Genomic DNA, 12,627 nt, shown 5'->3' with positions numbered 1-12,627 from the left:
ACCTAGAAAATGTACTTTGTAGAAGGTGTAGGCCTATTTTAGATAGATAGATACTTTATTTTGTTATATAATAGGCTGAACTCTAGTCCCATGATCCTCTTTAAAGTGTGATATGTCATTTATTATGAAAGATAGAGAAGGGCTGATCACTGGAGCAGTATATGAAAATTTAGACATTTACAAACAAATACACCAATTCCAAGACATGAGACTAGGAAAATTAAGTGTGTGTGAAGATGATATCTAACCAAAAGCATCTGAACCAAAAGACAACCAGCAGCAAATACATCAGGACAGTGGAAAACCAGCAAAGGGGCAAAAATACCTCAGGCAAAGAATCACATTTGCACTTCAAGTCAGAATTGTATGTTTAACACTTAAATAAGCCATGTCTTTTTTTTTTTTTTTTTTTTTCGCTGCCCAGCAGCGCTTTCTCACAGAGAAACAACAACCCCAACAACAGCATCTCTCTTTCTCCTCTTATTTACATGTGTCCCACTTTTCTAGCCAGTGCAGAGGACATGTCAGCGAGCAGCTCCTCCCTCATGCGGTCCTCCCTACTCTGCAGCTCATGGATGAAATGCCCCCTCAGCTTCTTTAGCTCTGTCACACGTCCTAGCAGTTGCCTGCGCATTACACTCTGTGTCTCTGGGGGACGGTCCGCCCTGTTGTCCACCAGCTCAGGCTTCTGACAACATAGAGACACAACTCTTCTGAGACTCCCGGAGTCCACGTCCAGCAGCTGATCTACGGTACACCTTTTACCCAGGTGATCTGCATGAGTGAGCACTGGGATGATGTATTCAATGACCCCATCTCCGAACAGTTTTAGAGTAGCTTGGAGTGCCTGACTAGCGTTATGGTCGGTCCCCATGCTGGAGCCTGGAGCCTGGAACACCAGCAGGAAGGCATGTGGTCCAGGACTGGTGAGCTGAAGACACCTCAGTGCTTCTTTGGCTCTGCTGTTGCTTTCCAGTGAATGGCCTAAAAGATCTGGGGTGTCGATCACTGTAATCTCTCTACCTTCCACTACTGCCTTTCGCTTGGTGCTCTCCATTAGGGGACCCATGGTTGCCCTTGTCTCACTGTTGCCTAATAAAGTGGCTGCCAGGGAGGTCCGTCCTCCACTGCTGGGCCCCAGGAGGATTAGTCTCAGGTCTGGCTTGTTGGGACTGCCGCTGCTGTTTGCCGAATGTACCTCTGATTCCAGTTCTCCATCAGATGATCCTGCCAAGGTGACAAGTATTTTTAAAGGAATAATAAAGCACTTTGCAGAACTCCCCCCCCCAAAAAAAATACAGTGAACTCACCTGTAAATACTTTGATGACATTAACCAGCCATTTGCACCTGGAGGAACATGCTAATGGTGGAAGAGATTAGAAGTCAGTAGGTTATTATTGAATACATCTGCTTCAATTTCGGAGTCACTTCCTTCAATGTACCCACTCAGATTGTAGTGTTTAAGCCTCCTGGCCTGTTTACTGTCACTAAAAAATGAGTAAACAACACAAATGCACGTAGCACTCACCTGTGATAAACCGCCAAAGTTGAGACAGCCATTTAAAGAGGCTCTGGATTCCTGAGGCAGAAGACATAAACAAAAATGTCTGTATAGAGTAGGCCTTTTGTGTTTTATTTACATAGTTAGAAATAAAGTCTATATGACATTTTGTACCACGGATGGTTCCCACAAGGCGGCTCACCCAGCTCCAAAGAGTTGAGAGACCTGAAGCAGAAAACACAACACGTTAATATTCTGGTGATAATATTTCATGTCATACATAAAAACAACAGTCAGGTCATTAACTGTGCTTCAGCTGCTGCGCTATCAGCAATAGATTTGCTTTTAACTTACCAGTTAAGGAGCAAAAGAGACGAATTGGCCATCGGATCAGAGCTGGGAGGGCTGCAGGGAATCAGGAGTCACAACCATCAAATTATTAAAGGGCTGATGATGTTTGAGTTTCATTTGCAAACTGTACATGTACAGTGGGTACGGAAAGTATTCAGACCCCTTTAAATCTTTCACTCTTTGTGTCATTGCAGCCATTTGCCAAAATCAAAAAAGTTCATTTTATTTCTCATTAATGTACACTCAGCACCCCATCTTGACAGAAAAAAACAGAAATGTAGAAATTTTTGCAAATTTATTAAAAAAGAAAAACTGAAAGACTAATGTTCCTCAACTCAGTGTGACTGTTTCTGGAGAAGAAGGTGACCTAATTCTTGTGAACTTTTCTGTCGCTGAGAGACTTACTCTGTGAGAATCTGTAGAGAAGATACCCCACCACAGTAAAAGCTCCCATCTGCATCTTGCTGCTGTTCATCCAACTTGCTAAATAGAAATGGGAGGGAGGAAGCGTAACATTAGAACGGTGACGTTTTTCAGAACTTATCATGAGATTTACCTTTCACCCATTGTGTAATTCAAAATGAAACACTCTAAATCCCAGGAAATTCCTGCTGTTGAATACATAGTTCTGTGTATGTGTGTGTAATCATGTTCAGGCTCTCACTCATAGCAAAGGCCATTTACAATGGCAAGAAAAAGTATGAGCCCCTTGGAATTAACTGTAATTATGCTTTAATTTGCCAAAAAATGTGAGCTGACCTCACCCACATCACAACAATAGACATAAAACACGAACAATTCTAATTCCTCATCTTTAATGAACAAATCCATTAAACATTCACAGTGCTGAAGGAAAAGTGAACCAATACACATTTTATGGCAAATTAATGATGAAAACCAGGAAATTCTAGGGGTTCACATATTTTTTCTTGCCACTGTATAAATAAGGGTTAACATCACTATTCATACTTCTTTTCATATCAGGTTTGTAGTAGTATTAAATAAAAAACATTTTATGAAACATTGTGAAACAGTATGAAACGTTGAATAATATCACAAGTGTTGGGTTTCATTGGTTCATTTTCTTTAAATTGTCAGAAATCAAAAAAAGCTTTGACCTATTTTGAAAAGCTAAACAGGAAGTCAGAACGATTTTACTGTAAAATTTGTTATAGACTGCCCAGTGGTTTTCAAATCTAACAGCAAACATAAACTAACTGTATTGTAATCCAAAGTAATAAACACCATGAAGTGAGCAATGAAAATTTCATCAGTTCCCCATTTTTAATACCATTCAGTGAAAGTACAAGTACGGTGTACTCTCTGTGAAGTACTCCAGATATCTCTATCATCTAAAGGAATGTTGGATTTCTTTTTAATAGTTCATCTTACCTGTTATAGCATCTTCAGGGGTGTCCCTTTCACAGTGACACTCCATTTCTCTGCTGTTGTCACTTTCAGCTGGTGTTGAAGTGCAGGTGACAGCACTTTTGCTCGGAACTTTCAACATAAAAGCCCCAAAAAGGTGAAAGGAACGCCTGGTTTGACGTTTGTCAATGCTCACATTATTCAAACAACTCAAACAAAAACTAGGAATGCCAGGATGAAATCTGTTAGCGCAAAATAAAGTTTCTCTGCATCATTTTTACAACAGTTCAGACCAACAAAAGGAATAAATGTTATGTTTCAAAAGAGGGTAAAGTAAAACAGAATGCCTAGATAGCTCTCTACAGTTTAAAGTAAAGATAAAAGTCAAATTACCTGGTGTGTAGTCAATCAGTTGGTGACTTCCAATCTGTCAAAACCCGGTGCAACTCACATGCGGTCAAAGTCGTATGTAATCCCTTCTTCCTGCTGTTGTGCAGCAATATTTGCCTGCTCAGGCCTGCCCTCAACAGGAGCACGGCCTGTGTGGCAAAACAAGGTCCAGGTATGCTGACAATGCTGCAGTCTTACTTTGGACGGACACACCTTTTTCCTTGCTACAACAATAACTGGAACTGTTGCTTAAGATGTATTAACTCATGCAGTAACTGTAATTAAACAAAGTACATCCAGATATATAAAAGACTTGTTTTATTAATGCAAAAGTACTACTTACATTATGACCAAGTTTATAGTGACGTAGCTTTTTCTAATATTGTGATGCACATAAAACAGTTTGAAAGTCCTTTTTTTTTATTTAGCATTTAAATATTATTTGTGTAATGTGTGACTGACACTGAACTGCAGACATTAGCACATAGCTGCACTAAACCATGTTGCCTTACCGACAACTTTGATCTTTAATCCAGCAGCAGATAATTTTTTTTTGCTGCTGTAAATGTGGCAGGTTTATCTTGGAATAAAAAAAAAAAAAAACTACAGATCCCCAAATTACCTGAATTAGGTTCGTGCAGAGTGGCTTGAGGCATTTTTACATCTGGGTTTAAGGCAAGTGCACTTGTTTGAAAGCCAGTGCACCTGCTTGCGAAGGCACAGTCAGACATCTAACTCTCATGAGGCCAGGCGATCAGTTAGAGCATCTATCAGGTCCTGCTTCTTTGTCCCAGTGGTCCGAATCCCAAACTGCTTACAGGCCTCCTTCAGCACGGGTACGGTCAGCTTTCCCAGGGTGCCGTTCTGCATGTGGGCCCTCAGCTCGTTTTCTGGCACCTCCACCTTGGGCTTCTTCTCAGCTCCAGCTCCTCCAGTGTCTGCTGCAAGTTAATGAGTTACTCCATCAAACCCTTGGCTCTTCACTGTATTTACTTGTTTTTATTACGACTGCAGCTCTGACCTGTTTTGCGTTTGGCAGCTGGTTTGGTCTCTGGATTGTAGCCTGCAGGGTAGACCAGATCTGTAAACTCTTGGACTAGAGGACCCAGGGAGCCATCAATCTGGGCTACTTTTGGCACTGAGGCAGATTAGAAGAAACAAAGAAAGAGGCAGAGAGAGTTTGAGACAAAGACAGCCATGCAAGAAACAAGGATTTGTGTTTTTGTCTGGATCTTACTGATGAGGTCCTCGGTCTCTTCTGGAGCCATCATATCCAGAGCCAAGGCCTCCAGGTTCCTGTAATGCTGCTGAATGACCGGGTTCTCAAAAGCATCACTCCTGTATCACAATACAAAAAATCAAAACCTGTCACTATAGGAATAAAACTGAATGACACTGTTATGAACAAAGATAATACCTCAGTTTTTAACTACATTTATTCTACAAACTAAAATCTGTGTAAAGTGCTGAACATGTGCAGTCACCTGTATCTGAAGTGCAGTTTAGAGACAATCTCCTTCATCTTGTCCACCTGGATTTGCGAGGCAGACGGGCACTGGGGAGGATCCAGAGTCCTCATGTCGTCAGCATACGGCAGGTAGATCACGTTGAAACCTGATACAGGTGATGTGATGCCATCAAACCACAGTACATGTCAAGGGCCTGAACTATTTGCCAGAGTCTTGTTTATTAATAAATAGAACATGTATTTTCAAAGGCTAAAGAAGACAAATACAGTGGCGATACTTGAAGAGTGAGCACGTGTGTTATGAGTGGGGTTGTTTGGCTTGACTGAAGCTGGTAAAACTCCTGTTAAACAGCAGTGCACTACCTGGTGCTGTAATCTGTACGTTCCCCTCGTCGACCTCCTCTTTCTGCGGCACCAGAGCAACAAATTGAGGAGGGTAGTTTCGGCGGGAGATGCAACGGCACAGAGCGAACACGTTCTTCTCGCTACACTTCTTCAACAAGGCAGAGAACAGACATGCGCTGCCTGAGGAGGATTAGGATTAGACGAGGTTTAGTTCACCGCTGGGCTGGTACTATAATCTCACTTTGATGATTTCAGTTTGGTTTTAGTGTCTGCCTTTTCAAGAGGAAAACTTTTGGTATTAGAAAGACCCTCATTGCTCAGGCAGACAGAGACACACGGACCTACCTGTGATCTCGTCCTCCTCAGGGTACAGAAAGACAGCGGGCCGGATATGATGGTGCAGCTTGAGCCTCTCCATAGGTTTGAACCCAATCAGCAACAGCCCAGGATCATTAAACTTCTTGAGGGCATTCACCTCGTCCCTCTCCATCACTATCTGCCTTTTACCATACACCTGTCGCAGACACGCACCAAGGAGGAAAAAAAAAAAAGAACCAAGAAAAATCACTGAATAAAATCACTGATGATCAATGACAGGTGAAATTTTTTTCTGCAGTTGATACATTTTTTTTGGTCAGTTGTTTGTCATCGCGTCATTCTGGTGGGTAATCATCATAAATTAAAGATTTGCATTATACTCAATCTGGTCTTACCTGGGCTTTCTTTATCTCACTGGGCAGCAGCAGGCTGCCAGTCTGGGTATGGAAGGTGCGGGTTTTGCTGTGGACTTGCTCATTGGTTTCCCTGTAAAGTTTGATGGCTCCAGGCTTTCGGGCTGACACAGCAGTTGCATAAATTCCTACTGCTACATTTATGCCCTCACCGAGACACAAGTTTAATCTAAAGACAGCAGAGAGGAGGAATAATTTAGTTAAACAGATTTTTAAAAAATCCCCAAAAAAGAAGATGAATGCAAGAAAAAACAGCAATAAATTAAAAATGGAATATGAATTAAAATATAATCTGTCTAAAAATGGAAATTTGTCACTTATTTCTACCTGGCCATGGCTCTCTTCTTCAGCTCCTTAGCTCGCACCCTCTGCTGGAGATCATCCAGTTTGGTACAAGGCTCCATTTGCAACCCCAACTCACCTTCATCCTCTGGTGGACTTACAATGTCACAAAAGAAGAGCGGGACATCAAAGCCACCTGGTTTCATCAGGTGCATCAAGTTAATATTAACACCTAGGAGAGGAGGGATGAGGCAGGTGAGGCCTTATAAAAGCAGCAATACAAAGTTTTAAATGTACAAATGCATCTGTATTTTCAGCCTAAATGGTATAATAAGACAAACCCACCTGTGTCTTTGAGGTCACTGGCCTTGGTGCGCGCCTGTCTGTTCTTTGCACCATTGCCCCCATGTGGGTCATCCCTACAAGTGAAGATCATGAGACACTTATATGAGAGGCGTAGCTTGATGTCGCTGTAGAGGTTGGAGCAGCACCACAGGGCGTCGCCTAATGACGTCTCTCCACTGCCCATGGTCTCTGCTGCTAGTTGGGCTCCTTTTTCCCCACGCAGAGCATCCACGTCCTGCACTCGCTTCGCCCCTGTGGATAATAAGACGTAGCACATAAACACGTGAAAAGGCAGGTGATGAAGAACAGAAAGATAAAGATATGTCTAGCAAGTTAAGACATAATTTAAAATACAAGAAGAAGATTCTGAAGGAGAATGGCTCATTACAGTGCCACCAGTGGTGTTTTTTCAAAGATCTGCGAACTCCATTGGTAAGTTCTCTTAGATGAGCTGCGATCATGCGTTAGTCTGATAATACAGTGTATTACCTGGTTCGTCGAGGTTGTGGTACACGTAGACGTTCTTGAATGCGTTCTTGGGGTTTTTGCTCTGCTCTGTGCCAAAGAACACTAGGGCCACCAGGTCCCTGTGACTTCTGATGATCTTACTGGTGTACACATTGCGCACGACCTACAAGGACAGGACCCAGACACTGATCATCTGACTGATAAATGAAAGAAGGTGTAACTGAGAACTGAGAACACTAAAGGTGAATCTATTGTGGCATGCCTTTGACACATTTTAGAGAAAGGACAAAAAACTAACAGTACAAGTGAAATATAATGGGCCAATATACCTGCATGGTCATGTCAAAGTTAGATGGCTGTCCATCCTCTCCTTTGATGAACATTTCCTTGGAGGCATCAACCAAGAAGACCAAACTGTCTCTCCCTGTGGTCTTGTAGTCTCCAAACAAAGACAGGGAGCACAGTTTGTTTTGATTCAACGTTAAGGGTTCAAGCATAACTTTTTGAGAAACATAATATAGTAGAGGAAAAATCTAGCAGATGGCAAAAACAACCAAACAGAGAGACTGACAATAGTTAACTTATCTTGTATAATTTGAGCTTTACATGGACTATGAGGATGCTTTCATCTCACCTACAGAATGGTCTCCTTCCTCCTGCTCCCCTTCCTCATCATCATTCTGGTAGTAAGCGGCCCACTCTGCCATTAGGGCTGTTTAGGTCCTGTCAAAGAGCAGTGGGACAGGTAGGGGCAAAAAAATATAAATAATAAATAACAAGGTGCCGCTGTAGCTTCGCAGCCTGGGGTAGATGGGGCCAGTCCTCCTTCTACAAAGCACGTCTTTGTCTTTTCAGACCTGAAGCAAAGTGAGTTAATGAGTGAAATGGTTTAATTTACTGAAGTTGCCAAATTGTAAGCTTTGAGTGTGTGTGTGTGTGTGTGTGTGAGTGTGAGTCCAGTATGGGAAACTGGACACCCTGTCTGTTGATTTCTGGACAAGTTCTACATTTAAGTTCAGTAACAAAAGACTGTAACCTTCTGTGCATGAGCTGAGGCCTAAGGCACCGTTTTCATTTTATAATGAAGTTGAATGGAAGAACAGTGACATGTACTTTATTTTCATGATCATATTGTATGAAAATTATGCACTGAATCCTCAATAAATTGAAGATTTACAAAATAGTTTGCCAACTCAGTTACCAATAATATAAAGTGATGTGACTGTGCATTATTAGATTATGTTAGTGGTAAGGAGCAAGTTGTATTTCCGTCACTATTTTTAAATTTTGAATAATGAATGTTGAGTATTGCAATATATAGCAGTACATTTCGTTATCGTATCGAATAGTATCGAGATATAGATCGTATTACGACGTCCTTAATGATACCCAGCCCTCGTGACAGGGCACAGCAGGACACATAAGGTATTTGAAAAACTGTTGCACCTGTAACGTGGTAGTTTTGTTACTCTGTGACGGATTTCCAGCTTTTATTTTGCAAGTGCCTGCTGCGCAGGGGATGGTGGTTGCCATAGTAGTTTGTATAAGCATCCTGTGTACACAGGGCACTAGCTAACAACATAGGCAAAACTTCAACAGTTACACAAATATACAACTGAGAGCAAAGATTCAACTCGAGAAAGGTGAAAAACAAGCATTAGATATTAAAACTGAACAGTACAGCATCTTGCTTTGTACAAACACTAGCATAGCTTTAATTAGCCACAGTTCGTTAGCATAACTTCGATTTAGTTTGTTGGTGGCTTAGTTTATAACTGCATCGTATTAATGATGCACACAGAGTACGTAGACCAGACACATTAACACATACGGTCTGTGGAAGTTGCAGGGACACACAGTTAACTAACTACTTACCTTTATCTGATCGCGCTGCTTCCCAGTGCAGACTTGCCTGGCGCGTTAATAGACGTGAACGAGCACGTTGAAGAAGCGCCAGAAACGTCTTGTCGTCTATTGGACGTTTCTCTGCCAATCTACGGTTCTGACCAATCCCAGTGAAGTAGGTGGGATTTTATTGCAGAGGCTCGTCTCCGGAACAGGAAAGGCTCTTTTGTTTACAGTCAGATAGTGACACAGCACCGGCTGCATGCTCTTACTAGTGGAGTTGTTTTACTACTTTATTTTCTGCATTCAATTAAAATCGTCTGAGGCATTTAATTAAATTCCTAATTGTTTGCCAGTCGCCACAAAACAGAAGAAGAACAATCAAGGATAAACTTTGGGTTAAGAAGGGACAGAACAGGACAAAGAGAGGGATACGCAGGGTGTGGTTCTGCACGCCATGAATGTCTCAGCTGTCTTCTATATGTCACAACAGCTTATTTCTCTTGCTCCTCCAAAATCTTCTCTCCCTTTACAGTTTTGCTGATAAGGGCAGTGATTGGCACTGAGTTCAAGAAGGCAGCCTGAGAGTCCCTTTGCCCAGCAGGAACTGCAGGACACGGTCAACCAGCAGAGCGGCAACAAAGTCCACCACCAGTACCTGGGCGATGATCAATTTGAACTGCAAGGGAGTTAATAGTAGACAGGTTACCTTAGGGGGCACATGATTATCACAAGTCTATTACATATAACATACTGTAATAATCTCCTTTAGCATCAAATCCATTCCCTTACCTCAGGTTTTTAAACAGTAAACACTTTTCCCATCACTGTAAACATTATTCACACGTTTTTTTTGCAAAGTTCTACTTGGGATGACCATGAGGGAAGCTGGACAGGGAGTGTAACCAAGCTTGATTTTCTTTATGGTTGCATCTCTTGTCCACACAGAGGTGATAAAAATGATACTTTGCATTGGTGTTATGTACTATGCTGTAATGCATGTATATATGTACTCTTATAGTGCATGTATACACCGCTACTTGGAACTCTGTTCCCACTGTAGCTTGTTGCAAAATGATAATGGATATTTTTTTGCAGAACCATAAGGCAGCCACCTGCTGGAGGGAGGCAGCGATATGTACTGATGAGCAAGATACTGCAGTTGGCGGTATGGCTTGCAAATAATGCCATCTGGTGTCTTGAAATAAAGGATAAGAACATTTCTTCACTGTCTGCATTGTTTTAAATGTCTTTTCAGAGTGTGTTCGAGTAACGGCAATCAGTATGTCAGTGCCACAATGTTACATAGTTCAAAATAACATAAGTTCGCCTAAAATACTATTTTAGGAAAAAAAAACACCTTTTTGGTAGAAGTATGTTAAAGTAATCCCTCTGTTGTATAGGAGGCAGGCATTTTGTGTGTTTTTGACTGTCATTTTGAGAGTACTCCAGAGTACATTGAATGTCATTTTGAGAATGTTTGTGTAATTTCGAAAAAAATGAATGGCAAATTGTTTCTGAAAACGTGCCTTAGGAATCAGGGAAAACTGTAACACAAAACAGTAAAATAATTATGGCTCACCTCAGCTGGAATATCTACAAGAGCAAACTGATCATTGAATTCTGGTGAGGAACCAGTAAGGAGTCCCACAATCGCTAAACCTGAAATAACGATACTCCATAGTAGTGGTCGATTTTCGCTGAGAGCCTCCATAAAGGGGTGACCCTATCAGACACAAACATGCATTAAGTCTCTTTCAGCATAAAGAATATAGAGAGATAATAATGAGATTAAGAGTAAGTACCTTGTAGTTAATAGCAAAGGTGGCCATCTGCATGGCCATGGACATTATATATACAGTGCTGTTAATTAGACTGGGTTCAAACTCTTTATACAGGTCTACAAACTGCTCAACTCTGCAAGAGAGAGGACAAATGAAATATTATTATAATGCATGAATGTAATACTTTTAAAATAAATAGCAATCTTGTAGAGACAAACTCCCTCTGTCTTTCTGTGATTTACCTGGGCGCACTTCTGCTTTGTGCCTCTCTGTATAGATACACCAGACTACAAAAGTGAACAGCAAACTGAAGCAGCACAGTCAACACTGTATAAAGATTGAAGATGTTTGGTAAGGGACGCTCCCGAGACAATGTTTTCAAGGGCTGTGTAAACAGGAGAGAAAAAAAAAAAAGATTCTTAATTTCTTTGGTATCAAACAGACTAGGCATGTCAGTAAAGATGATCCTGCTGCTACAATAAATCAGAAACATGGAGAGCCTTTTTTTTCTTAGAGAAATTCTCACCTTTGATCTAGAGATGAAGAGGAAGCATCCAGCCAGGAGCAGGCCCTGCAGAGTTGCCTGGAAATCAACTAAATAAACTTGACCACCTCGAGGTAGAGTACAGACTGGCTGTAGGCCAGTACCAGGGCATTGAGTGCGAGAATCTTGAACATCTGGAGTGTTATCACCAGAGTGCAACGGCCTTGCTTTATTACATGGCAGACTGTGGGAAAAGACAAAGCCACATGTTTCAGAAGTGGACAGCAACTTTTCAACCAATTCTGTCAAGGGCAAAAGCTGAAATTACAAACATGCATTACTTACTGCACTGTATAGAGGAGAGTTTGGAGGTGAAAGGGGCTGCGATGGAGGTGTCACCCAGTTTCACTACTTGTACCTGATCTTCTTCAAGTTCTCGTAGGACTTGACTGATCCTCTCCTGTTATAGAATAAACCCTGATGTTTAGGTCAATGCAATATACCTCTATCATTTTAATAAAATGCACAATTATTGTTGGTTGAGCTATTTATTTATGGTTTTGTTAATGCTAGTAACACAACATGCTGCATTCAGTGGCCCTATAAATATGAATGACTTTCTGCTACCATACAAAGGGGGGACGAAAGAATCGAAGAACTGACATTATTGGTCAATTAGCTCCTTCCTGAAGAGACACACATCTTCTGTGCTGCAAGCTGCTCTTCTCTCTGAGCCGTCACCCTCTGTCTGGCTCCCCTGGAGCTCAATTTGCCTCCTGAACTAACAGGTGATAAAGGTCTGGATTCTGTCGTGGATGCCTCTTTCTCTCTCCCCTGTTTCCTTACAACTCAAACAAAAACTAGGAATGCCAGGATGAAATCTGTTAGCGCAAAATAAAGTTTCTCTGCATCATTTTTACAACAGTTCAGACCAACAAAAGGAATAAATGTTATGTTTCAAAAGAGGGTAAAGTAAAACAGAATGCCTAGATAGCTCTCTACAGTTTAAAGTAAAGATAAAAGTCAAATTACCTGGTGTGTAGTCAATCAGTTGGTGACTTCCAATCTGTCAAAACCTGGTGCAACTCACATGCGGTCAAAGTCGTATGTAATCCCTTCTTCCTGCTATTGTGCAGCAATATTTGCCTGCTCAGGCCTGCCCTCAACAGGAGCACGGCCTGTGTGGCAAAACAAGGTCCAGGTATGCTGACAATGCTGCAGTCTTACTTTGGACGGACACACCTTTTTCCTTGCTACAACAATA

At 41.6% G+C, this 12,627-nt stretch overlaps 3 protein-coding genes across 6 annotated transcripts; all 3 read right to left on the bottom strand.

Moving 5' to 3' along the window:
- Nucleotides 1-94: 94 nt before the first annotated feature.
- On the bottom strand, nucleotides 95-3,308 carry LOC113135206 (GTPase IMAP family member 1-like). The gene is made up of 7 exons (XM_026314984.1): nucleotides 3,246-3,308; nucleotides 2,259-2,336; nucleotides 1,857-1,907; nucleotides 1,705-1,727; nucleotides 1,530-1,580; nucleotides 1,311-1,361; nucleotides 95-1,227 (listed from the first exon to the last, which is right to left on the bottom strand). Exons 3-7 carry the CDS (start codon nucleotides 1,886-1,888, stop codon nucleotides 485-487), a joined length of 900 nt encoding a protein of 299 aa, XP_026170769.1. The 5' UTR covers nucleotides 1,889-1,907; nucleotides 2,259-2,336; nucleotides 3,246-3,308; the 3' UTR covers nucleotides 95-484.
- A 318-nt stretch (nucleotides 3,309-3,626) lies between these two features.
- Nucleotides 3,627-9,208, bottom strand: LOC113135204 (X-ray repair cross-complementing protein 5-like). Of its 4 annotated transcripts, none has more exons than XR_003296141.2 (14): nucleotides 9,126-9,208; nucleotides 7,885-7,973; nucleotides 7,580-7,689; nucleotides 7,272-7,413; nucleotides 6,783-7,034; nucleotides 6,483-6,669; nucleotides 6,138-6,324; nucleotides 5,770-5,938; nucleotides 5,443-5,604; nucleotides 5,096-5,225; nucleotides 4,849-4,949; nucleotides 4,633-4,749; nucleotides 4,234-4,549; nucleotides 3,627-3,886 (listed from the first exon to the last, which is right to left on the bottom strand). XR_003296141.2 is itself a non-coding variant. In XM_026314983.2 (13 exons), the coding sequence occupies exons 2-13, from the start codon at nucleotides 7,955-7,957 to the stop codon at nucleotides 4,350-4,352; spliced, it is 1,833 nt and encodes a 610-aa protein (XP_026170768.1). In that variant the 5' UTR covers nucleotides 7,958-7,973; nucleotides 9,126-9,208; the 3' UTR covers nucleotides 3,915-4,349. The 4 variants fall into 4 exon arrangements, 1 of the variants encoding a protein (XP_026170768.1); XR_003296139.2 differs by having other exon boundaries at nucleotides 3,628-3,886; nucleotides 4,234-4,552; XR_003296140.2 differs by having other exon boundaries at nucleotides 3,703-3,760; nucleotides 4,234-4,552.
- A 166-nt stretch (nucleotides 9,209-9,374) lies between these two features.
- Nucleotides 9,375-12,028, bottom strand: LOC113135784 (manganese-transporting ATPase 13A1-like). Its single transcript, XM_026316069.1, has 7 exons — nucleotides 11,991-12,028; nucleotides 11,782-11,823; nucleotides 11,406-11,607; nucleotides 11,122-11,264; nucleotides 10,901-11,012; nucleotides 10,678-10,821; nucleotides 9,375-9,774 (listed from the first exon to the last, which is right to left on the bottom strand). The coding sequence occupies exons 1-7, from the start codon at nucleotides 12,026-12,028 to the stop codon at nucleotides 9,664-9,666; spliced, it is 792 nt and encodes a 263-aa protein (XP_026171854.1). The 3' UTR covers nucleotides 9,375-9,663.
- Nucleotides 12,029-12,627: the final 599 nt, after the last annotated feature.

The sequence above is a fragment of the Mastacembelus armatus genome, chromosome 19 (assembly GCF_900324485.2).
Source record: "Mastacembelus armatus chromosome 19, fMasArm1.2, whole genome shotgun sequence".
Lineage (NCBI taxonomy): Eukaryota > Metazoa > Chordata > Actinopteri > Synbranchiformes > Mastacembelidae > Mastacembelus > Mastacembelus armatus.
This window is presented reverse-complemented; position numbering and strand designations above follow the sequence as displayed.